Genomic DNA, 25,120 nt, shown 5'->3' with positions numbered 1-25,120 from the left:
TCGTGAACAAATTAATAAAGAATAATATGTTATCACTATTGACATTATGATTGAATGCATGAGGAAGAGCCGAGTTATTGAATTAGTGGCTTGCTGTTGTACAATTTTGGAAATGTTGCTGAAAGTGCTTATTCAGCTATTCTGTCTTTTCAAGAACCAGTACACTGGCAGTCATTCATCCTGCATGAATCTGTGGAATGAAGCATTTCAATTAAAGGATTAACTGTATTCACAGATCAAATTAAAGAAAATTGTCAGCTTTAAATATCACCTTAAAAGAATTAAATGAGCTGTTAAATTAATGTAGAAATTAATGTATTAACTTTACACACTGCCCCTGAAGATATGTAGAACATTATGAAGACATGAAGAGTTGGCACACATTTACTTAACTGTGAATTTCAAATCACATATTTTATTTTTATCTTGACTGATAATAGCATGAAATAAATGGTAATTTTCCAAAGAAAAGCTGGCCCAATTATTTTTGGATTTATTATTAATTAAATGCTTATTAGGATTGTAAGTATACAACATTTGCCCCTTTTTTAGATGTTTCACTAGAATGCAATTTATTGGATGAAATATGATCACAGAATTATATGACAAAATTCTGCGATAAAATCATAGAGTTATGCAGCACAAAAACAGTCTCATTGCCTCCAAGCCCGGACTGACCATAAAGTATCCTCAAACATCCTTTTTGGCATATCCCACACTAATCCCATTTTATTCTCCCCACAATCCCATCAATTTCCTCCAGATTCCAACATTCACCAAGACACTGAATAATTTACATTGGTCAATTAACCTACCAACCTGCATGTAATTGGCACAAGAAGCAATTCAGCCCTTGGTCAATGGAGGCTTGTAACTGGACAATCCTCTCAGTCCGACTTTCCCTTTTTGTTCTCCGAGACCCAGTAAATTATTCTATTTCAGATACCTATCCAATTCCTCTTGGAAAACCCTTCTAATTGTCTTTCACCAACAGATAAATCAGTGTGGCAAAGGGATAGACTCTGTTTTCATGGGCCTTGTGATGTATTTCTAAATGAAATATATCAAAAACAAACTAAACTTACCGATTAGTGAAAGGCCTCGATAGAGTGAATGTGGAGGGGATGTTTCCACTAGTGGGAGAGTCTAGAACCAGAGGCCACAGCCTCTGAATAAAAGGAAGTAACTTTAGAAAGGAAATGAGGAGGATAGTCAGAGGGTGGTGAATGTGAGGAATTCATTGCCGCAGAAGGTTGTGGAGGCCAAATCAATGGATATTTTTAAGGCAGAGATTGATAAATTCTTGATTAGTAAGGGTGTCAGAGGTTATGGGGAGAAGGCAGGAGAATGGGGTTGAGATGGAAAGATAGATCAGCCATGATTGAAGGGCAGAGCAGACTTGATGGGCCGAATGGCTTAATTTTGCTCCTATAAACTGAATTTATGAACATAAATCATTTAGGGAATCTAACTGATTACTTTGCTTAGAATGGAAAATCTATACCCTCACCTCTGGGTTAGAGGAGATGACCTGTTCTCTTGGTTGCACAGCCCTCGTCAATCTGGATGTTGAAACATGAGTAATGTGCGGGACTCCCAAGCAGATCAATTTGTAAATTGCAATTGCAATTTGTACCTTTTTAAGAAAGGTACAGAAATAGAAACAATCAGAGGATTCTTCAGCTTCAGGAGCAGGTAGAACGCGATGCCACTGAAGAGTCTATGGGAGAATGCTCTTTGCAGATGGGCATATCTCTTCCCCTTGCACCAAGGTCCCCATTGTATGTAACAATGTCACCAGTAATGGTGTGTGGCCAGCTGTGCCACTAATGAGCACCTGTTCAATCTCTGAATAAGAAAACATGAAATTATGAATATATGCCTAGGATTCCCCCTTGAGATTTGGGTGTCAGTAACATGGCTGACATTTATTATCCTTTCCTAAATGAATTTAGAAGATAGTAGGTACTTTCGCAAACCACTGCAATTGGAGATTATATGATAATAACTTCTAGAGATGCATCATGACACAAAGCTGGGTGGCAATGACACAAAGCTGGGTGGCAGTGTAAACTGTGAAGAGGATGTTAGGAAGTTGCAGGGTGACCTGGACAGGTTGAGTGAGTGGGCAGATGCAGTATAATATAGGTAAATGTGAGGTTATCCACTTTGACGGCAAAATCAAGGAGGCAGATTATTATCTCAATGGAGTTAGGTTAGGTAAGGGGGAGGTGCAGCGAGACATGGGTGTCCTTGTACACCAGTCACTGAAAGTGGGCGTGCAGGTACAGCAGGCAATGAAGAAAGCTAATGGAATGTTGGCCTTCATAACGAGAGGATTTCAGTATAGGAGTAAAGAGGTTCTTCTGCAGTTGTATAGGGCCCTGGTAAGATCACATCTGGAGTATTGTGTACAGTTTTGGTCTCCTAATTTGAGGAAGGACATCCTTGTAATTGAGGCAGTGCAGCATAGGTTCACGAGATTGATCCCTGGGATGGCGGGACTGACATATGAGGAAAGATTGAAAAGACTGGGCTTGTATTCACTGGACTTTAGAAGGATGAGAGGGTATTTTATAGAAACATATAAAATTATAAAAGGACTGGACAAGCTAGATGCAGGAAAAATGTTCCCAATGTTGGGCGAGTTCAGAACCAGGGGCCACAGTCTTAGAATAAAGGGGAGGCCATTTAAAACTGAGGTGAGAAAAAACTTTTTCACCCAGAGAGTTGTGAATTTTTGGAATTCTCTGCCACAGAGGGTAGTGGAGGCCAAATCACTGGATGGATTTAAGAGAGAGTCAGATAGAGCTCTAGGGGCTAGTGGAATCAAGGGATATGGGGAGAAGGCAGGCACGAGTTATTGATTGAGGCGATCAGCCATGATCTCAATGAATGGCGGTGCTGGCTCGAAGGGCCAAATGGCCTCCTCCTGCATCTATTTTCTGTTTCTATGTTTCTATAGAACATAAAATCTATTTCAGTGTATGTAGGTTGCTCCACATATTGTTTTAATCAACACAAAGATTTCTAAGTAGAATTAGTCTTTCTGCAAAACATTTCCATGTTTGTTTTGTTGTGGTATATTTCCAACTAAGATAGCCTTGAAAATGTTCTCCTCTGCTCTTTACCATTATCACTCATTAACAAGCAATAGTCAAAACTAAAGCCAAAGAATGTGTTAATGGCCTACATGGAGCAATTTAGTGGAAGCTGATGAACCATTTTACTTCTATTGCACTTATGGTTATTGGCTATAATATTTTATGACTGTGATGTATAATGGGCTGTTTATACTTTGCAGTGTCACAAAGTTATAAAGCCCATAACGTCTCATCACTGTAAAATTACTAACATAAGGGTTGCAGCACTGGGCAAGGGATTCTTCACTGGGCAAGAGACTCTGCACCTACCATGTATTGTTCCGCCATACACGATTTTGGGAGCGGTATCTTGACTTTGTACATTCTACATACTCCAAGACAATCTCAGCTACTATTAATCACAAATCATTACATATTCTATTAGTCATTAAAAAGTTGGTAATGAGATTACATATATGAGCTTTTTTGCCATGATGTAGCAGTGAAGTAGTGAAGTGTACATTGTCTCCTGAAAGGCCAACACAGGAGCTGCTCAGTTGATCTTTATTGCTAAATGTGGAAAACAGTTGAAACCCTTTACAAGCAATTTCAGCTCCCTTGATAACAATGAGATCTTAAGATCTCCCTATATTTGTACACAGTACATGGAACAGTAAAGCTCTGGGTTAGGACCTTCGATCTATGATGTCTGTGCTGACCATGACGTGTATTCCTCCATCCCCTATTTATGTGTTTGTCTAAATGCCTCTTTAACTTTACTATTGTATCTACTTCTAGCATTTCCCCTGACAGCAGGGGATGTGGTGGAAGCAGATACCTACCAGGCAACTACCATTTTCAGTGTAAAAAAAACTTGCCTCATAAATCTCCTTTATACATTCCTCCTCTCACCTAGAGCATATGCCCTCCAATATTTGACATTTCCACCATGAGAAAAAGACAATATGCTCATAATTTTATACACACTCATCCTTCAGCCTCAGTGCTTCAGAGAAAGCAATCCAAGTTTGTCCAATTTCCTCTAATGGCTCATATTCTCTAATCCTGGCAGAATCCAGATGAACCTCTTCTGCACCCTCTCCACAACCTCCACATCCTTCCTGCAATGCAGCATCCAGAACTGCACAGTTGATGCATAAATGTAGTAGTCCTGCCATATGGCTCTTTAATTAAATGAATGTTTTATCTGACTTACAACTCTGATTTTAGCTTTTGAATACAATTTTAATAGAAAACACAAAAAATAATATTTGCAACAATGGCAAATACTGTGCCCAATCAGAGAAGAACTAATTGGACAGAACCGAAACTTGAGACTTGTGTGAAACTACTATTGTAGGTTTATTTGATACATAAATGTTGGCTGGTTTGGAATTGTTTTTAGATTCATAGAGAGATCCAGCATGGAAGCAGACCCTTTGGCCACCAACTCCTTATTTACTATCAAACGGCCATTTTTTCCTCACACAACTAACCTAACTTGCTTTATTCTCCCCACATTTCCATCAAATTCTCAGTCTCTTTTGCCCTGGCCCAAATTCCATGACTCATCTACACACAAGGAACTTTTTAAGTGGCTAACTAGCCTACCCACCTGCATGTTTTTGGGAAAGTGGAGAATCGGATGTATGATTTCAGGGAGAATGTGTACATGCCGCACAGACAGCACTGGAAGTTAAGGTTGAACCCGTGTTACTAAAACAATGAGACAGCAGCTCTACTAGCTGTGCCCTTGCACTGCCTCATTATTGCAGCTTAGCAGATTCTTAGGATTCTGTTTTAATTTTCCTGTGCAGTGGGTGAATGTGTGTGGAAACAAAGAAGAACATTTGACAGGATCTAAAGAAAATAAGAGCAGGAGTAGATTACCTGGCCCCTCAAGCCTATCCCACAATTCAATATGATTGTGACTGATCTGCCCCAAGAGTGACTTCACTAACATCTGGTGAATTTTTAATAATATGCCCTTATTTATAAACTCCAATTTGTTTGCAATAAAAGCTAACAAACCACTTGTTTTCCTAATTACTAGCTGCACCTGCCTGCTATCTTTTTGTGATTCATACGTAAAAACACACAGTTTCTTCTGTACATCACTCATTTACAATTTCTCTCATTGAGCTTCCTTAGAACTCAGTTGTTTAGAGGCTCACTGAAGAAGTGGGCTATTGGTCAGTCTGGCCAAAATCTGTTGCAACTGGTGCTAAAAAGTATCATAATAAGAAAGCAAGGTGTGCTAAATGATGTATAAAAGTTAACCATGTTGTGTTAAGTTTGAAAGTTAGTAATGAAATATCACAAGAGATGATGTTACTTATTGAACAGCAGTAATCAAATAAACATAATTTTACTTATCCAGGTGGGGCTTCCTTAGACCTCAATTCTGTAGAGCCTAAACCAAAGAAATGGATTATTGACATCACCTGGTTAAATCTGGTTCAGCTCTCTCAGTCGTACCCATTCACTCAACTGCTTGCACAAGTGACTAAAAATGATAAAGCTTGGAAGACTTGGTTTGATGAAGAAGATCCTGAAACGCCTCTCCCCGATGGATACGACACTACTTTGGACACATTCCGCAAATTGCTGCTTATTCGGAGCTGGTGCCCAGATCGTACTATTGCTCAGGTAAATACTTATGAATATCTATTTGGAGCAGTGTATATGTAGCCTATGTATTAAATGGTTCCACAGAATATGTACTACACAATGGAGACTGCCAAAGTCATAAATTGTATTGCTGTTCTAAAAGTTTTTTAATGGCCATTAGCACACATCTGTAAAATTAGAACATATAAGATAGATTTTAAAAAGCCATTCTGTCTTCTTTATTCTTGCAGCCAGAAATAAAACCCTAAAACTATCCTTTTTGTGATCAAGATGGTTCTTAAATGATTTTTGTTTTGTTATTCTTTCCAAAATCCATTCCAGGCCCCTCAAGCCTGTTTGTGTAGCAGCAAATGTCAACCTTCAATTTATCTTTCATTAGTTTGGAATTCTGTTCTCTTGACAAATCCCCTTTAAAGTAATTTTTTTCTCATTTGGTTTTCACCATGCAAGACTGTAAAAAATCATTCATAGCATAATTCCAAGATAACCTGCCTCTTTTCAAGACTTAAAATTACTTGATACTTCTCTGAACTAACTTTGGTGCTTTAATGTTTCTGTGCCTCACTGATAAAGACTGGATACAATAATTGGGATGTCATCTGACCGGAACATTATTCAGTTTGATTGTAATGTTTTGCCTGTACATTTCAGAAGTCTATTTACTCTGCTATCCGCTGTTGTCAAATCTTTTGCCTTGTATTTTTTCAATTTCATCTTTAGCTATTCAACATAATTTATGGACTAAATTTGGTGCCCACTTTTCTTGCTCTTTGGTATTTTCTATTTGTTTATATTAAATTTCATTTTTTATTCATTTACCACTTCTGTGCTTTCTCCAATTCACTTTGTATTTTCCCTTGTGCCCTTAAGAATAAATTGACATTCCTACTTTAATTTTTATTCTGTACTGTATTGGTGATGTTAACAGTACCTACTGTCCTTTTGTAGTATATCACATAGTAACTTCCCAAGCATGCACATGTACAGTTAGAGAAAAATCAGCAAGCTGTGGTCCAAATTACATTGTGCTTCAGAGGTTGATGAAGTGCCACTCGTGAGGCTGCTAAATAAGTTGAGAGCCCATGATATTCGAAGACAGATACTGGCAGGATTGACTGAATGACAGAAAGCAAAAAGTGGGTATAAATGGGGCTTTTTCTGGATGGCAGCCAGTGGCTAGTGGTGTTCCGCAAGGATCAGTGTTGGATCTGCTACTTTTCACATTGTATTTTAATGATTTGGATGATGGAATTGACGGCTTTGTGGCAATGTTTGTGGATGATATGAAGATTGGTGGAGGGGCAGGTAGTGTGGAGGAAGCAAGTAGTCTGCAGAAGGACTTGGACAGGTTGGGAGAGTGGGCAAAGAAGTGGCAGATGAAATATGACATTGCAAAGTGTGCAATCATGCATTTTGGTAATAGGAACAAAGACTTGGGGTATTTTCTAAGTAGGGAGAGGATTGAGAAATTCAAGTCACATTCTGTCAAATTTAAATTGGCGTCAAAGGACTAATTTATTTTCTTGTTTCAGTGATAATTCTTCTATCTGACTGGGTGATAAGCTGTTTTTGACAATTTGGATTGTCCCCATAACAGTCAAATCAATTATCAAAAGTCTCGGAAAAACTCTGTCTGCTACAATGGCAACTGCCCCTCCATTATCAATGACTGCAAATTCTGGTCATAATCTGTAGATGTGATCAGTTTGTATGAATTTTATAATCCACTGATATATTAAAAAGAGTAGTGGACTCATCATTAGAATTTAATCTACAACTTGACTTAAAAAAATTACATGATTGCTAATTTGGAGTCACAGACTGAGTCATGGAGCTAATCAACATGGAAATGGGCTATTCGGCCCACCATGTCCATACTGACCTAGTTGGCATACTGGGTGAGTCCCATTTGTCTGCATTTGGTCCATGGCCCTCCAAATCCTTCCTATCTATATACTTGTCCAAATGTTTTTAATTCGTAATTGAACCCGCTTCCTCTGACAGTTCATTTCAGACATGGACTACCTTTTGAGTGAAAATGTTACTCTTGAGTTTCTTCTTAAATCTCTCCCCTCTCACCTTAAACCTATGCTGCTTTCTATTTTTTTAAATCTATTCCCAATACATAACTGAATTCAAAATTATTATGAACATAATTAATTCCCTTCTGAATTCACATTGCCTGTTGTAGTTGCACAAATATTTCTCATCACTAAAAAGGAAAAATAAATATGTTATTTAATGTTGTGCAGCAGTGATTTCTAGAGAATTGCATACTGAGCTAATTATTAATACAGTAACTTTGTCATCATTATGCTCGGTTGTACCAGAATGTCTTGATGGAGCATATGCTTATAAAGTCACCAGGGTACGATGTTAGTGAAGTGTTATTGTTCATGGTTTATTTAAGGTGTTCAGTGTGTTGCATATGATTTTAAAGGTCAGCTGTGCAGCATTCATAAGTTTTTGAAATTTATACTCCACTCTAAAACACCAAAGGGTGTTTAAAGTGAGTGAGTTACCATGGATACAGCAGCCACTTATTGGTAAGAATGCATATGAATCTAATTGAACTCGTTTTAATTTGTAAATAACTTTTGTGAAAAATAACTCTGGCTGAATTGATACTTCACTGTGATGCAATAATATGTTTCATGCTTTACAATATAAATTACAATAAGAAAACATGGAATATTTAAGATTTCAAATTATGACCATTTACTAAATGTTGTTTGTTCTTTTACTAATGTCAGTCATTTAATTGATGGGTCCAACTAGTAACTTTTCTCTAATAGCTCAGTTTAGACACTCCCTGAGGCATTTGCAGACCATATTATGTTCTCAGTTACTGAACATGGAAATTATCTCATGAGGAATTCAACCTAAAAAAATGATCATACTTGGATCATTTTGGTCATTATGCTTGTTAAATAGTCTTTCCATGTCCTTGCCTGTTTATATTGCTGATTCTGGAGTTTAAATGAATTGATTTCCGTGATTCTTTTGTTTTGCATGTTTTGTGACATTGTTGGATAATTTTTCAGATTTTATTTTCCAACAACCAGGAAACGTAACAATTTTTGGGTACTGTATATTTGACAGTGTCCCTATTTCTCAGTGATCTTGCTTTCTCTAGGCACGTCATTATATTTCTGAGTCACTTGGACCAAAATACGCAGAAGGAGTTATTCTCGATATGGAAGCAATGTGGGCAGAAGGTGATAATCGAATACCTTTGGTGTGCTTCCTTTCCATGGGCTCCGACCCTACTGAAAATATTGAGCGTTTGGCCAAGACCAAGGTACAGTAAAAAGTGAAGGAGACTAAGTCAGGCCTTTTAATTGTTAATTCTGCACTGTCACTCTGATCATTTTCTTCATTTTACAGTGGCACACAAATGAGTTTAGTACATGAATGATCAGATATAAAACCTTTCAGGTAGGATAGGAGAAAACAAAGGGTATGCCAGCTATAGAATGGTCAGGAGAGACTGAATGACATAATTTGTGAGTGAAAGTGCCAAAGACTTGCCCAGGTGATCTTTCATAAGGTATAAAAAGATAAGTGAAAGGGGAGAAAAGCAGAAAGGAAAAAAAAAGCTTTAAACTGAATAAGCAGAATATCCTCAAAACATGAAATGATATCAGGGCAGCATGATGCCACAGCTGGCAGAGCTGCTTCCACACAACTCCAGCAGTCTAGTTCAATCCTGACATCCGATGGTGTTTGCATGGAGTTTGGCAATTGAAGTCTCTCTGTGACTACGTGGACTTCTCCTGGGTGCATGCCTTCTTCCTACATCCAAAACATGCAGATTTGTCGGTTAATTGGCCATTGTATATTGCTCTTAATGGGTAGGTAAGTGTTAGAATCTTTAGGGAGTTTGTGGGAATGTGGAGGGAACAAAAGGATTTGCTGTAGATGGGTGCTTGATGGTCGGTATGGAAATAATGGCCTCACAAACCTTTTTAGAAACATAGAGAAACATAGAAAATAGGTGCAGGAGGAGGCCATTCGGCCCTTCGAGCCAGCACCGCCATTCATTGTGATCATGGCTGATCGTCCCCAATAACCCGTGCCTGCCTTCTCCCCATATCCCTTGATTCCACTAGCCCCGAGAGCTCTCTCTAACTCTCTCTTAAATCCATCCAGTGGTTGGCTTTTTTTCTGTGCCTTATTCAGAAAAAAACAGCTGGTTACAGTATTGTTTGGAGTGAGAAACAATTAATATTTCAGATTGATAACATTTCATTAGAATTGGGTATTTTCCTAACAAAATCCAACATAAACACAAGGAAAATAATCTCAATTTCCAACTAGGCATATTATAACTCAAAGAAGTTAGCACTGAATTCAATAATTTAAATAATTTAACCAGCCTTTCTGCTTATATCAGAACTGGTTAGTAATGTTAAGTTATCAACTGAAATGTTAACATAGAACAGATCTGTGCAGCACAAGAACAGGCCTTTCTGCCGACAATGTGTGTGCTGAAAAATTATGCCAAGGTAAACTAATCATCTGCCTGCACATGATTAAATATTCCTCTATTCCTTACATATCATGTTCCTATCTAAAAGCCTCTAAAGCACCAATATTGTATCTGCCTCCACCACCACCCGTAGCAGTGCATTCCAGTCACTCACCACGCACTGTACAAAAAATGTTAACTCATCAAATGGAATATTAACATCTTCTCTCACCGATGCTGCCTGATCGGCTGAGTATTTCTATAAGAAAATAACTGCAGATGCTGGTACAAATCGATTTATTTACAAAATGCTGGAGTAACTCAGCAGGTCAGGCAGCATCTCGGGAGAGAAGGAATGGGTGATGTTTCGGGTCGAGACCCTTCTTCAGACTGATGTCAGGGGGGGGGACAAAGGAAGGATATAGGTGGAGACAGGAAGATAGAGGGAGATCTGGGAAGGAGGAGGGGAAGGGAGGGACAGAGGAACTATCTAAAGTTGGAGAAGGCTGAGTATTTCTAGTATACTCCATTTTATTTTGCATTGCCAGCATGAAAGACTTGTAGACATAGTTGTAGAAGGCACAAATACATTTCTATACACGATATTGAAAGTCAAAATCAAACAACTTTGACCATAACACTATGTTTTAGATAACTTCTGATGTTGGATAGATCAAATGATTGGTAGTTAACAAAGAGTTCAAACTGCATGTATATACCGTAATTGAATGCTGAATGACCAACATTATTTAGCTGCAAATGCACATAGATTTGCTTTTTATTATTTTCTTTAGAATGTCCCTTGTCGAGCCATATCCATGGGCCAGGGTCAGGAAGTTCACGCAAGGCGTTTGTTGACTCAGAGCATGCAGGATGGTGGCTGGCTTCTTTTACAGAATTGCCACCTGGGCTTGAACTTCATGGATGAACTTTTAGATACACTTACCACAACAGAGACAATGCACGCTGGATGTAGAACCTGGATTACAACAGAGGTCCATCCAAAGTTTCCCATCAATTTACTACAGTCATCTATTAAGTTTACGAATGAGCCCCCTCAAGGTAAGAGGGAAATTGGTTGGGAATTTTCATGTAGCTACCATAGCGGCTTCATCGGTAACGTGCCCTTTATTGTGAAGTTATGATGATGAAGATAGAGCAACTCCAAGAAAGTTCCTTGCCTCATGTGTGCACATTTCATTTTATTTTTATTTGGAAGCTATGAATGTATGCAGTGGACGGTTATAAAATTGATGAAGTCACTTCCATTTGATTTCAAGCTCGGAAAATAAAGTATTATACGAAATTTAAAACTTAAATCTCTAGGCAAAATTAAAGAATGCCTTCTTTACCAGTTGCAAGGAAATACATTTATTCCCTAAGCAAAACCCATGCAGGTCACGGGGAGAACGTACAAATTCCATACAGACAGCACCCGTAGTCGGGATCGAACCCAGGTCTCTGGTGCTGCAAGGCAGTAACTCTACCGCAACGCCCACCATACCTCATTGTTAGCTTCATGGCCTCAGGATTATTTCAAATTGCAGCTCCTGGTATTTGACACATCTTGTACTTGCCACTCAACATCGTAATAGGGAGCCCATTGGCATTCCCTTCCTCAGAAGAAGAGATTTCCATTTCTTCAGTCCATAAGATTCGGCACACTGCCATTGCAAGCGCATTTAAAATTCAGGCATTCACAGACTGCACTCAAGAAACCATTATAGTTTCTATTCACAACCACAAATATTTATCAATAGGATATTTATTAGGCCATTTAGAACGGAGATGAGGAAGAACTTTTTCAGTCAGAGGGTGGTGAAGGTGTGGAATTCTCTGCCTCAGAAGGCAGTGGAGGCCAGTTCGTTGGATGCTTTCAAGAGAGAGCTGGATAGAGCTCTTAAGGATAGCGGAGTGAGGGGGTATGGGGAGAAGGCAGGAACGGGGTACTGATTGATAGTGATCAGCCATGATCGCATTGAATGGCGGTGCTGGCTCGAAGGGCTGAATGGCCTACTCCTGCACCTATTGTCTATTGTCTATTGTCTATAAATGTGGAATTCTCTGCCTCAGAAGGCAGTGGAGGCCAGTTCGTTGGATGCTTTCAAGAGAGAGCTGGATAGAGCTCTTAAGGATAGCGGAGTGAGGGGGTATGGGGAGAAGGCAGGAACGGGGTACTGATTGATAGTGATCAGCCATGATCGCATTGAATGGCGGTGCTGGCTCGAAGGGCTGAATGGCCTACTCCTGCACCTATTGTCTATTGTCTATTGTCTAAATGTATCCTAAGGATGGATTTATGGGAACAAGAGCTATTCCCTGCTTAAATGGTTGATTACTTTGCTCTGAAATCTGAGGTTATCCACTTTTTAAAAAGGGAGGGAGAGAGAAAACGGGGAATTATAGACCAGTTAGCCTAACATCGGTAGTGGGGGAAATGCTAGTGTCAGTTATTAAAGATGTGATAGCATCACATTTGGAAGGTGGTGAAATCATCGGACAAAGTCAGCATGGATTTATGGAAGGCAAATCATGCCTGACGAATCTTATAGAATTTTTCGAGGATGTAACTAGTAGAGTGGATAAGGGAGAACCGGTCGATATGTTATATCTGGAGTTTCAGAAGGCCTTCGACAAGGTCCCACATAGGAGATTGGTGTACAAACTTAAAGCACATGGTATTGGGGGCTCAGGGGGTATGGAGAGAAGGCAGGTACAGGTTACTGAGCTGGATGATCAGCCATGATCATATTGAATGGCGGTGCAGGCTCAAAGGGCCGAATGGCCTACTCCTGCACCTATTTTCTATGTTTCTATGAACTCCAAGCTCGCTGGCATTACAATGGTACAGCTGGTATATACCAGCAGCTTGGGAGAATACCATTGGGGTGCTGAAAATGCAGTTTCATTGTTTGCACTATTCAGATGAAACTCTATGGTGCACATCGCCCAGAATATTATTCTTTGCATTGTTCTGCTGTACATGGCATATCCATCAGATGAAGCCATTGCCACCTGAGATAGTAAAGGGTGAGGGATGAGCAGACAGAGCACCAGATGCAGCAGAATGAAAAAAAACAATGCCATGAGAACCTGGGGAAAGAATTAAAGGGTAAAGAGCTATTCAGTACAGATTGACAACAACAGGACTTCTTTTTGTAAAGCAGCATCTATAGTTCCTTGGTTCTACTCTATAATTCTCTTGTGATCCAGTTCAGCAAACAGCCACTGTTTCAGTTAGTAGCCTCATTTAAATTACACCAATCTCCAACAATGCAGCTAATTTAGCACATGGAATAGCAGTCCCCACATCATGGTTTGACAGACACGAAGGCCTCAGTGCTTCCAGGTAGCCTCTGTGAAAGAAAGATGACTTTCGTACCCGAGATCAACGGGCCCCAACTGCGCAGGCACCTTTGTTCTGCGCACACGTAAGTGGCGGCCATCTTACGTTAGTACCAGATCAACGGGGCCCCAACTGCGCATGCGCATGCTCATTTTTTTAACTTTAAAATGTGAATAACTTAAAAAATATAACACCAATTTGAAAGAAACTTCATCCATAGCACCACAGGGCGATGGTGAGGAAGGTGGGTCCAAAATTGTCGTGCTATTGTGTACCGTTTTGGCTGTAGTTCAGGAACAAACAAACAAACAAAAAAGTATTCAGAAAGTGCATTCAGAAAGTATTCAGACCCCTTCACTTTTTCCACATTTTGCCAAGTTACAGCCTTATTTTAAAATGGATTAAATTCTTTTTTTTTTATCATTAATCTACACACAATACCCCATAATAAAAAAGCGAAAACAGGTGTTTTTAAATTTTTGCAAAGTAATTAAACCGAAATATCTGAAATATCACATTTACATAAGTTTTCAGACCCTTTACTCAGTACTTTGTTGAGGCACCTTTGGCAGCACTTACAGCCTCAAGTCTTCATGGGTATGACACTACAAGCTTGGCACACCTGTATTTGGGTAATTTCTCCCATTCTCTGCAGATCCTCTCAAGCTCTGTCAGGTTGGATGGGGAGCGTTGATGCACAGCTATTTTCAGGTCCCTCCAGAGATGTTCGATCGGGTTCAAGTCTGGGCTCTAGCTGGACCACTCAAGAACATTCACAGACTTGTCACAAAGCCATTCCTGCTTTGTCTTGGCTGTGTGCTGAGGGTCATTGTCCTGTTGGAAGGTGAACCTTCACCCCAGTCTGAGGTCCAAAACGCTCTGGAGCAGGTTTTCATCAAGGATCTCTCTGTACTTTGCTCCATTCATCACTCCCTCGATCCTGACTAGTCTCCCAGTTCCTGCCGCTGAAAAATATCCCCACAGCATGATGCTGCCACCATCATGCTTCACCATATGTATGGTATTGGCCAGGTGATGAGCGGTGCCGCTTGGTATTCAGGCCAAAGAGTTCAATCTTGGTTTCATCAGACCTGAGAATCTTGTTTCTCATTGTCTGAGAGTCCTTTAGGTGCCTTTTGGCAAACTCCAAGCGGGCTGTCATGTGCCTTTTACTGAGGAGTGGCTTCTGTCTGGGCACTCTACCATAAAGGCCTGATTGGTGGAGTGCTGCAGATATAGTTGTCCTTCTGGAAGGTTCTCCCATCTTCACAGAAGAACTCTGGAGCTCTGTCAGAGTGACTATCGGGTTCTTGGTCACCTCCCTGACCAAAGCCCTTCTCCCCCGATTGCTCAGTTTGGCCGGGCTGCCAGCTCTATGAAGAGTCCTGGTGGTTCTAAAGTTCTTCCATTTAAGAATAATGGAAGCGACTGTGGTCTTCGGGATCTGCAATGCTGCAGAAATTGTTTTATACCCTTCCCCAGATCTGTGCTCGACACAATCCTATCTCGGACGTCCACGGACAATTCCTGCATCTTCATGGCTTGGTTTTTGCTCTGACATGCACTGTCAACTGTGGGACCTTATATAGACAGGTGTGTGCCTTTCCAAATCATGTCCAATCAATTTAATTTACCACTGGTGGACTCCAATCAAGTTGTAGAAACATCTCAAGGATAATCAATGGAAACAGGATGAACATAAACTCAATTTTGAGTGTCAGAACAAAGGGTCTGAATACTTAAGTAAATGTGAAATTTCAGTTATTTCATTTTAATTACTTTTCATTTTTTTATTATGGGGTATTGTGTGTAGATTGATGATAAAAAAAAAAGAATTTAATCCATTTTAAAATAAGGTTGTAACATAGCAAAATGTGGAAAAAGTGAAGGGGTCTGAATACTTTCTGAATGCACTGTAGATGCAATGGCAAAGATTTAATAGATATGCAATGGCAAAGATTTTAACATCGCATGGATGAATTACAACAATTGTTCATCCCTGTCTGGCGTAAAAATAAAATGGGGAAGACGGCTCAACCATGGCTAACGAGGGAAATTAGGGGAACTAGAAATTGATTCCTTGAATTAAATCCAAGGAAGAGGCATATAAATTGACCAGAGGAAGCAGCAAACCAGAGGACTGGAAAAATTAGAATTCAACGGAGGAGGACAAAGGGGTTAATTAAGAGGGGGAAAATAGAGCATGAAAGAAAGCTTGTGGGGAATATAAAAACTGACTGTAAAAGATTCTTTAGATATGTGAAGAGGAAAATATTAGTGAAGACAAATGTAGGTCCCTTACAGTTAGAAACAGGTGAATTTATAATGGGAAACTAGGAAATGGCAGACCAGTTAAACAAGTACTTTGGTTCTGTCTTCATGAAGGAAGACAAACAATCTCCCAGAAATACTAGCGGACCGAGGATCTAGTGTGACGGAGGAACTGAAGGAAATTGACATTAGTTATGAAATGGTGTTGGGTAAACTGTTGGGACTGAATGCGGATAAATCCCCAGGGCCTGATGGTCTGCATCCCAGAGTACTCAAGAAGGTGGCCCAAGAAATCTTGGATGCATTGGTGATCATTTTCCAATGTTCTATAGACTCTGGATCAGTTCTGTGGACTGGAGGGTAGCTAATGTAACCCCACTTTTTAAGAAAGGAGGGAGTGAGAAAACAGGGAATTATAGACCAGTTAGCCTGACATCGGTAGCAGCACATTTGGAAAGCAGTGACAGGATTGGTAAAAAGTCAGCATTGATTTATGAAGGGGAAATCATGCTTGACTAATCTTCTGGAATGTTTTGAGGATTTAACAATATAAAATGAATAAGGGACTTTCAAAAAACCTTTGAAATGGTCCCACACAAAAGATTAGTGTGCAAAATTAGAGCACATGGTATGGGTGGTTGGGTATTGACATGGATAGAGAACTGGTTGGCAGACAGGAAGCAAAGAGTAGGAATTAACGGGTCCTTTTCAGAATGGCAGGCAGTGACTAGTGGGGTGCGCGAGGCTCAGCACTGGGACCCCAGTTATTAACAATATATATAATAACGATTTAGATAAAGGAATTAAATGTAACATCTCCGAGTTTGTGGATGACACAAAGCTGGGTGGCAATGTGAGCTGCGAGAAGGATGCTATGAGGTTGCAGGATGACTTGGATAGGTTGTGTAGGAAAATAACTGCAGATGCTGGTGCAAATCGAAGGTATCACAAAATGCTGGAGTAACTCAGCGGGTCAGGCAGCATCTCAGGAGAGAAGGAACGGGTGACGTTTCCGGTCGAGACCCTTTTTCAGACAGATGTCAGGGGAGGGGGCGGGACAAAGAAAGGATGTAGTTGGAGACGTTGGGTGAGTGGGCAGATGTATGGCAGATGCAGTATAATGTGGATAAATGTGAGATTATCCACTTTGGTGGCAAGAAAAAGAAGGCAGATTATTATCTGATTGGTGTCAGATTAGGAAAAAGTGAGGTGCAACAAGACCTAGGTGTCCTTGTACATCAGTCACAGAAAGTAAACATGTAGGTACAGCAGGCAGGGAAGAAAGCTAATGGCATGTTGGCCTTCATAGCGAGAGGACTTGAGTATAGGAGCATGGGGGTCCTAGTGCAGTTGTACTGGTGAGACTGCACCTGGAGTATTGTGTGCAGTTTTAAATCTCCTAATTTGAGGAAGGACATGCTCGCTATTGGGGGAGTGCAGTGTAGGTTAACCAGGTTAATTCCCAGAATGGCGGGACTGACATATGATGAAAGAATGGATCGACTGGGCTTGTATTCACTGGAATTTAGAAGAATAAGAGGGGATCTTATAGAAACATATAAAATTCTTAAGGGATTGGACAGGCCAGATGCGGGAAAAATATTCCTGATGTTGGGGTAGTCCAGAACCAGGGGTCACAGTTTAAGAATAAGGGGTAGGCCATTTAGGACTGAGATGAGAAAAAAACCTTTTCAGCCAGAGAGTTGTGAATCTGTGGAATTCTCCGCCACAGAAGGCAGTGGAGGCCAACAGGAACAGGGTACTGATTCTGGATGATCAGCCATGATCATATTGAATGACGGTGCTGGCTCAAAGGGCCGAATGGCCTACTCATGCACCTATTTACTATGTTTCTAAGTTCTGAGGAAGCACTGCCTCTGTAACGAGTCACTGTTATAAGCTTTTGAACCATATTTGTGAGTTTGTAGCGACCATGGAGAATGGTCTAGGTCGTCGAACCCTCGGATTGGCCAGCGAGGTCACGTGGGAACGCGACCATGGGGATTGGTCCAGGGAAGGACATCGCTGATTGGTCAGCGATGTCATGGGTGCGTTTGGCGCCCGATTTAGTTAGTTCGTCTGAGTCTTCAAGGAAGACAGTAAGTTTATATTGGTTGTCCTGCGACTTGTTGTTTTGATTCTGTATTCGTGTATTGCGGTTGCAATAAACTTCATCTACAACTACAAGTCTCGGACTCGCCATATTGGTGACCCCGAACGTGATCTGGACGATCACCGACTGAGAAAAACCCGACGCCTCGTTGACGATGACTGAGCAGGGCACACCGGAGTCAAGCGCGGCGGACGTTCATCTTCCGTTATTTTGGACGTACGCACCGCAAGCTTGGTTTATCCACGCCGAGGCCCAATTCCATATAAAGAAGGTGTCGGATGATTCCACGAAGTACTTCTACCTCGTCAGCGCGCTATCGCCGGACACAACCAAGCGCGTGATGCGGTTCATAATAAATTCACCTGCGGAAGACAAGTATGAAACCATGAAGAAGGTATTACTGCGGACCTTCGGGTTAAAAAAGCATGGTGGTGCGGCAAAACTTCTGCACCTACCGGAGCTTGGAGACAAACTGCCTTCCGTCCTCATGGCCGAAATGATGGTGCTAGCCGGTGAGCATACGGATTGCCCGATGTTTGAGCAGGCATTCCGCGAAAAACTCCCCGAGGATGTCCGATTGCTGCTTACGGATTGTTCTTTTAAGGACCCCGAAGCATATGCAGCGAAAGCGGACGCGCTCATAGCGGGAAAAAACAAGGCAGGGGATTCCATCAACAAAGTCTCGACATCGGTGACCACGCCACAGCGACGGCAAGATGGCGCCACGTCTCCCGCCAATTCTCCGAAAGCCCGCCAAAAAGATCCGCACAAGCGCGGCTGGTGCTATTATCACCTACGATGGGGTAACGAATCCCGCAACTGCCGCTTGCCTTGTACCTTCGCGGGAAATGCCTCGGCCGATCGTACATAGGGGCAGTTACGATTGGCCAGAACCGGCGCCTCTATGTCCATGATCGATTCACGGACACAGAATTTTTGGTAGACACGGGAGCCATCGTCAGCATAGTGCCGCCGACCGACCTCGAAACCAGATCGGGTAAGACAGGTCCCACCCTCATCGCGGTGAACGGCAGCCCAATTCGCACTTTCGGTACACGGAAAATGTCCCTGGGTTTAGGCCTCCGCACGTACGAATGGCCATTCATCATAGCCGACGTCAAACAAGCGATCCTGGGCGCAGATTTTCTCTGGGCTTTTTCACTGGTTCCTGATGTCCGCGGTAACGACCTCCGACCTTCAGCCGAAGACGAGCACGTCGCTCCGACAATCGCCTCCTCGCTCAGCCCTACTGTCCAGGCCGTCGTCGCGGCCCCCGACTCGTATGCTGCGATTCTGGCCGAGTTCCCAGAGCTGCTCGTTCAACGTTTCGACGCACCTTCGGCTAAACACGGTGTGGTCCATCACATCCGCACCGAAGGCCCTCCCGTTTTCGCTCGGGCCAGGAGACTGCCGCCAGACAAACTGGTGGTGGCAAAGGAGGAGTTCAGGAAGATGGAGGAAATGGGAATTGTCCGTCAGTCTGACAGCCCGTGGGCCTCGCCGTTACACATGGTCTCCAAGGCATCTGGGGGGTGGAGGCCATGTGGCGATTATCGGCGTCTCAATGCTGTCACCACGGCTGATCGCTACCCCATACCGCACCTACAGGACTTTTCATCTGGGCTGGAAGGTGCGGTAGTGTTTTCCAAAATCGATTTGGTGCGAGGATATCATCAGATTCCGGTGCGACCGGAGGACATACAAAAAACTGCAACTATAACTCCGTTCGGGTTGTTTGAATGGTTGCGTATGCCTTTCGGTTTAAAGAACGCGGCACAGGCTTTCCAGCGACTGATGGACCGCGTGGGCCGGGGTTTACCCTTTTTGTTTATCTATCTAGACGACATCCTGGTAGCCAGCCCCTCAGTGCAGGAACACCAGGCCCATTTGCGGACCGTGTTCCAGCGGCTCCAAGACCACGGGCTCATTATCCAACCCTCCAAATGTCAATTCGGCCTGCCTGCCCTTGATTTTCTAGGGCACAGAATTACTCCTGCCGGTGCCGCCCCTTTACCCGAGAAGGTGGAAGCTATCCGGGCTTTTCCCAGGCCCACCACTGTAAAAGGGCTGCAGGAGTTCGTCGGTATGGTTAATTTCTACCATAGATTCGTTCCGGCAGCGGCGCGAGTCCTGCGCCCGCTTTTCCAATGCCTTGCAGGGAACCCGGTAGAGTTGTTGTGGTCCCCGGCCGCAGAGTCGGCTTTTACGGCAGCTAAGGCAGCCCTGGCAGACGCCACCATGTTGGTCCATCCGAGCCCCTCCGCCCCCACGGCCCTGACGGTTGACGCCTCTGACGTGGCGGTGGGTGGGGTTCTGGAGCAGCAGGTTGGTGGCCATTGGCAGCCTTTAGCCTTTTTCAGCCGGCAACTAAATTCGGCCGAGCTGAAATATAGTGCATTTGACCGAGAGCTTCTAGCTCTCTATTTAGCTGTCCGTCATTTTAGGTATTTCCTCGAGGGCCGCCCATTTGTGGCATTTACGGACCACAAGCCATTAACATTTGCGTTTTTGAAATTGTCTGACCCATGGTCGGCCCGCCAGCAGCGGCACCTGACTGCTATCTCCGAATTTACAACAGATGTCCGTCATATCGCGGGTAAGCTTAATGCCGTTGCTGACGCCCTGTCTAGACCTGCTTTTCCCCCTATTTCGGCGGTGGACTGCGAGGTGGATCCCCAGGAGCTCGCGGAGGCGCAGCTTCTGGCGGATACCGTTTCGGCTTACCGGTCCACCACTTCGGGATTAAAGTTGGCCCAGGTGGCTTGTGGGTCGGAGGGCACGAAAGTCTGGTGCGATATTTCTCTTCCTCGTCCAAGGCCGGTAGTGCCGCCTTCCCTTCAGCGCCGAGTTTTCGATGCCATTCATGGGTTGGCGCACCCGTCCATCCGCTCCACCTCTGCCTTGGTAGCAGCGAGGTTTGTCTGGCATGGCCTGAGAAAACAGGTAGCGGGGTGGGCACGTTCCTGCGTGCCCTGTCAGACCGCTAAAGTCCAGCGCCACGTCCAGCCCCCCGTACAGGATTTCGAGGTCCCGCCCTTTCGTTTTTTTCACATCCACGTGGATTTGGTCGGACCTTTGCCTTCCTCCCGGGGCTACACCCACCTCCTCACGGTGGTGGATCGGTTCACCCGGTGGCCAGAGGATTTCCCATTGTTTGATATCTCGTCAGCGTCTTGTGCTAGGACTTTGGCCCTCCATTGGGTAGCTCGTTTTGGGGTCCCGGCAGTTATTACCACTGACAGAGGGCCACAGTTCACTTCGTCCCTCTGGGCCGCGCTGGCGGAACTGTACGGGTCCAAGTTACAACCCACAACTGCATATCACCCCCAGGCAAATGGACTCGTAGAAAGGTTCCACCGCCAACTTAAGGCGTCCCTCAGTGCAAGGCTTGAAGGCCCGGACTGGGTGGACCAACTCCCTTGGGTTCTTTTGGGCATCCGGACTGCTCCTAAGCCAGATCTCGGTGCGTCGTCTGCAGAGCTAGTATATGGCTCGACACTTCGAGTACCCGGAGACCTTTTTTCGGACCCTTCAGCCCTGCTCCCTTCGGTCCCATCAGCGTTAGCATCTCTCCGGGAACGGGTGGGCTCCCTGGCTCCAGTGCCGACTTCACGCCATGGGTGTTCCATGGTGCATGAACCGGCTGCCCTGAAAGACTGTGATTTTGTTTTTCTGCGTAAGGATGCCCATCGCGCCCCGTTGCAGAGGGTCTATCAAGGGCCGTTCCGGGTGTTACGTAAGGGAACGGCTACTTTCACCTTAGACATGGGCGGCAAGAGCGAACTCGTCTCGGTGTCCCGGCTCAAACCTGCCCATTTGGACCCGGATCAACCAGTTTTGGTCGGTCAAACCCCTCGGAGAGGCCGACCTCCGTTAGTTCCGCCCAGTCCAGAAACCCCCGTTCTGACAGTTCCTTCAGGACCTCCCGTTTCGGCAGTTCCTCCAGAGCCCCCCGTGCCGGTAGTTCCTCCAGAACCTCTCGTTCCGGCTGTTCCACCAAGTCCGGAACCTCCGGCTCCTGTGGTTCAGGCTGTCCCTCTCCGTACTCGTTGTGGTCGCGAAATCAGGCTCCCAGCTAGGTTCCGCACCTCGGGTTCTGGGGGGGGTCATGTAGCGACCATGGAGAATGGTCTAGGTCGTCGAACCCTCGGATTGGCCAGCGAGGTCACGTGGGAACGCGACCATGGGGATTGGTCCAGGGAAGGACATCGCTGATTGGTCAGCGATGTCATGGGTGCGTTTGGCGCCCGATTTAGTTAGTTCGTCTGAGTCTTCAAGGAAGACAGTAAGTTTATATTGGTTGTCCTGCGACTTGTTGTTTTGATTCTGTATTCGTGTATTGCGGTTGCAATAAACTTCATCTACAACTACAAGTCTCGGACTCGCCATAAGTTCACTGTTATTGCAAACAATCAATCATTCTGACAACATTGATTGGAAAAACAAGAGACTGCAGATGATGCAATCTTGTGCAAAAAGACAAACTGCTGGAGGAACTCAGCAGGTCAAAGCAGGTCTGTGGAGGAAAATGGATTGATGACAACTCAAGTCAGGACTCTTCTTCAGGCTTGCTCTGTGAGGCCTGACACCATAAAATATCCTGGGTAACTTCCTGTGCTTCATAACATGCCATCTTAGGTTAAACTCACTGTCCTCATCTATGAACGACTGTGTGAAGGTTATTCCTGGAATGAACAAGGTTCACTCAAGACAGGGACTTCAGACTCTTGCAGTATAAGACATTGGAGTGTATGTCGCAACCATTTACATTGGCATTTATTTTGTGTTTCAAAGTGACAACTGCATCTCTTAAACTAATCTCTTAAACTGACTTATCTTGGGCCAGGCACTGAGGGGTGAAAAGCATGAATAAAATGTGTACCCAGTTTATTAAATGGTTTCACCCAGCCTCAGGTGCACAAATGGGAAAATAATAGCTATAATGAAACAAAATGCCTCGGTGTAAAAATGTTGTGAGATAATGAATGAAAATCCATTCACTGTTGTCTTGTTGATTCAATATTATTCAGTGCAGCACTGGAATCCCCACAGCTGCATCACAGTGTCACTCTCCCCTGTGGCTGCCATCAGCTGCTGAAAGGCTGGCTCTGTTCTCATCTCTGAGAGAAGGATACACTGTCAGGATGTTCGTAATGACCTTGTGCCCTTTTGAACAGGCTCCAACCTGTGTCACACATACTGGTGTGTGTGCAGTCTGGGGAAGCAGGTTAGGGTGTCTGAGAGCTGGTGGCTGCAAGAAAAATCCTGACAGCCTGAGAGAGCACAAGATGTCAATTCCTGCAGAGCCAACTCGACTCCCTTGGGTGCAGGGCAGCCAACAAAGCAGACAGACATCTAGTGGCCCCGAGATTGTACGATTGTCATTGTAGCCTCCAGAATCCTGCTAAAGCTGCCAATTAGATCTTGGAACAGGGCAGTCTGCTCCCTCAGAGCACACTGACGCCCTGTTGTCCCTGGGAACCAGTCTGCTGCTGATTCAAAGAGCAGAGCTCGAGGGATTGGGAATCTACCTCAATGGAAGCAGAAACCTGCTTCCTCGGCTCTTGGGTCTTGTCAGCAATGTCACTGCCTGGAACAGAAAAGTGATTCACTACGAAATTGAAAGTTAATTCTTGCTGGTTCCATACCGACTCCAGGGGGAGTGAGAACAATCTCCTCCCTGCTCCTCCTCGCACATGAAGAATATCTGGCAGGACAGACCCACTCTAAGTCTTTTAGAGTAGCTTACTAATAGTTATACTAAATGGCTTTCCTTCGAAGAACTGATCCAACTTCCACTGAGTTTGCATGAATAGCTCAACTTCCAAGAGGCCAAAGCTTTCCATACTCTACTACTAGAATGCAAATTGGTACCATAATCTTCTCCAGGTCCTCTGGTAACTCCGCTGGTGCAGTAGACTGTGGCTCAGGGTTCCCTTCCCTCCCTCATTGAAAAAAAGCTAGAAAATAAAAGGAATATGTTATAGGTGATCCATCAAAATTGTTAGGCCAATATTCTCATCATTAAGCATGTCCCATTGCTACTTTGACTTTACTGGACTTTATCTTGCTCTACATGTTATTCCCTTTATCATGTATCTGTACACTGTGGACGACTCGATTGTAAGCACTTATAGTCTTTCTGCTGACTGGTTAGCATGCACCAAAAAGCTTTTCACTGAACCTCAGTACACTTGACAATAAACTAAACTAAACTAAACTTAATTAAACCAGACTAAATTAATCAATCTTGTAATTTCTAGTTCAGTTCTAATTTCTCTTTGATAATATTGGACTTCTTGACGGCAGCAATTTCAATAGAGCCTCATCTGCATAGGTAATGAGCCCCAACTCGCACTTTAGATGAGGGTTGCATCTGGATTAGGGAGGTATGCAGATTCCTTGCTCCAGCACTCCTCTGGTGATGGGAGAGAAGTCAGTGTTCAAAGTTATAGAGTGATGAATGAGCAGCTAGAAATAATGTGATTGTGAACTTCAGCAAGTCTGTTTGATTGATGAGAGAAATGTTCATAATATTCTCCTAAGTGGGGCACATTTTCACTTGGGAAAACTAGGTAAATGTTTGAATGTGACAGATATGAAAGACTGAATTGTACTTGATTTTTATATATCTATATCTGCATACGGACATCTTGGCACATCTCGCGCTTTGGCATGGAGCATATGCACATGTGTGCAATTTTTAAATTTAATTCACTGCCTCTTCCGCCCCTCCTCCCCCCCCCCCCCCCCCCCCAAAGGAACGCAGTGATTGAAATAATATACAGTGATTAGGGTAGGTTTTTGTCTATCATCCTTATACTAAATGGATGCCAGATTATCAGCCATTCATTGTACTCAACGTTCAGTGTTTGTTCAATTGGTTTCAGTGGGGCTGAATATCAGGAATGGAGTTCAACAAGCTGCTGATAATTTTTACACTGATCATACAAAATTTTGCTTTATCATACTTGAATCTTGGAAAATCATGTATATAGCACATGCTGTGATGATTTCATTCACATGGGTCCATGAGATGAAATGTACTAAAGTGATAGGATTCCAGGATTTATTCTGCTTCTATGACAACCAATTTATTTATATTGCACCTTTAATAACAATTACACCAAAGGTTAATGATTTTACATTATCCTTTCTTCATATATAGAATTTGCCAGAGCAATTTTGTTATTCAACAAAGGCAA

General features: G+C 43.2%; 1 protein-coding gene across 3 annotated transcripts in view; it reads left to right on the top strand.

Moving 5' to 3' along the window:
- Positions 1–25,120, top strand: part of dnah5l (dynein, axonemal, heavy chain 5 like) — a 243,879-nt gene that overhangs the window by 174,747 nt on the left and 44,012 nt on the right. For 2 of the 3 annotated variants that reach the window (XM_078417775.1, XM_078417784.1), the window contains exons 67-69: positions 5,464–5,732; positions 8,851–9,015; positions 10,980–11,247. In XM_078417775.1, coding sequence (XP_078273901.1) covers positions 5,464–5,732; positions 8,851–9,015; positions 10,980–11,247 — 702 coding nt within the window. The remainder of the gene's footprint in view (positions 1–5,463; positions 5,733–8,850; positions 9,016–10,979; positions 11,248–25,120) is intronic. The other variant, XM_078417793.1, reaches the window with a different exon arrangement.

Source organism: Rhinoraja longicauda, chromosome 2, assembly GCF_053455715.1.
Source record: "Rhinoraja longicauda isolate Sanriku21f chromosome 2, sRhiLon1.1, whole genome shotgun sequence".
NCBI classification, from domain to species: Eukaryota; Metazoa; Chordata; class Chondrichthyes; order Rajiformes; family Arhynchobatidae; genus Rhinoraja; species Rhinoraja longicauda.
Note: the sequence above shows the minus strand (reverse complement) of the source record. Positions and strands in the feature narration are given on the sequence as shown.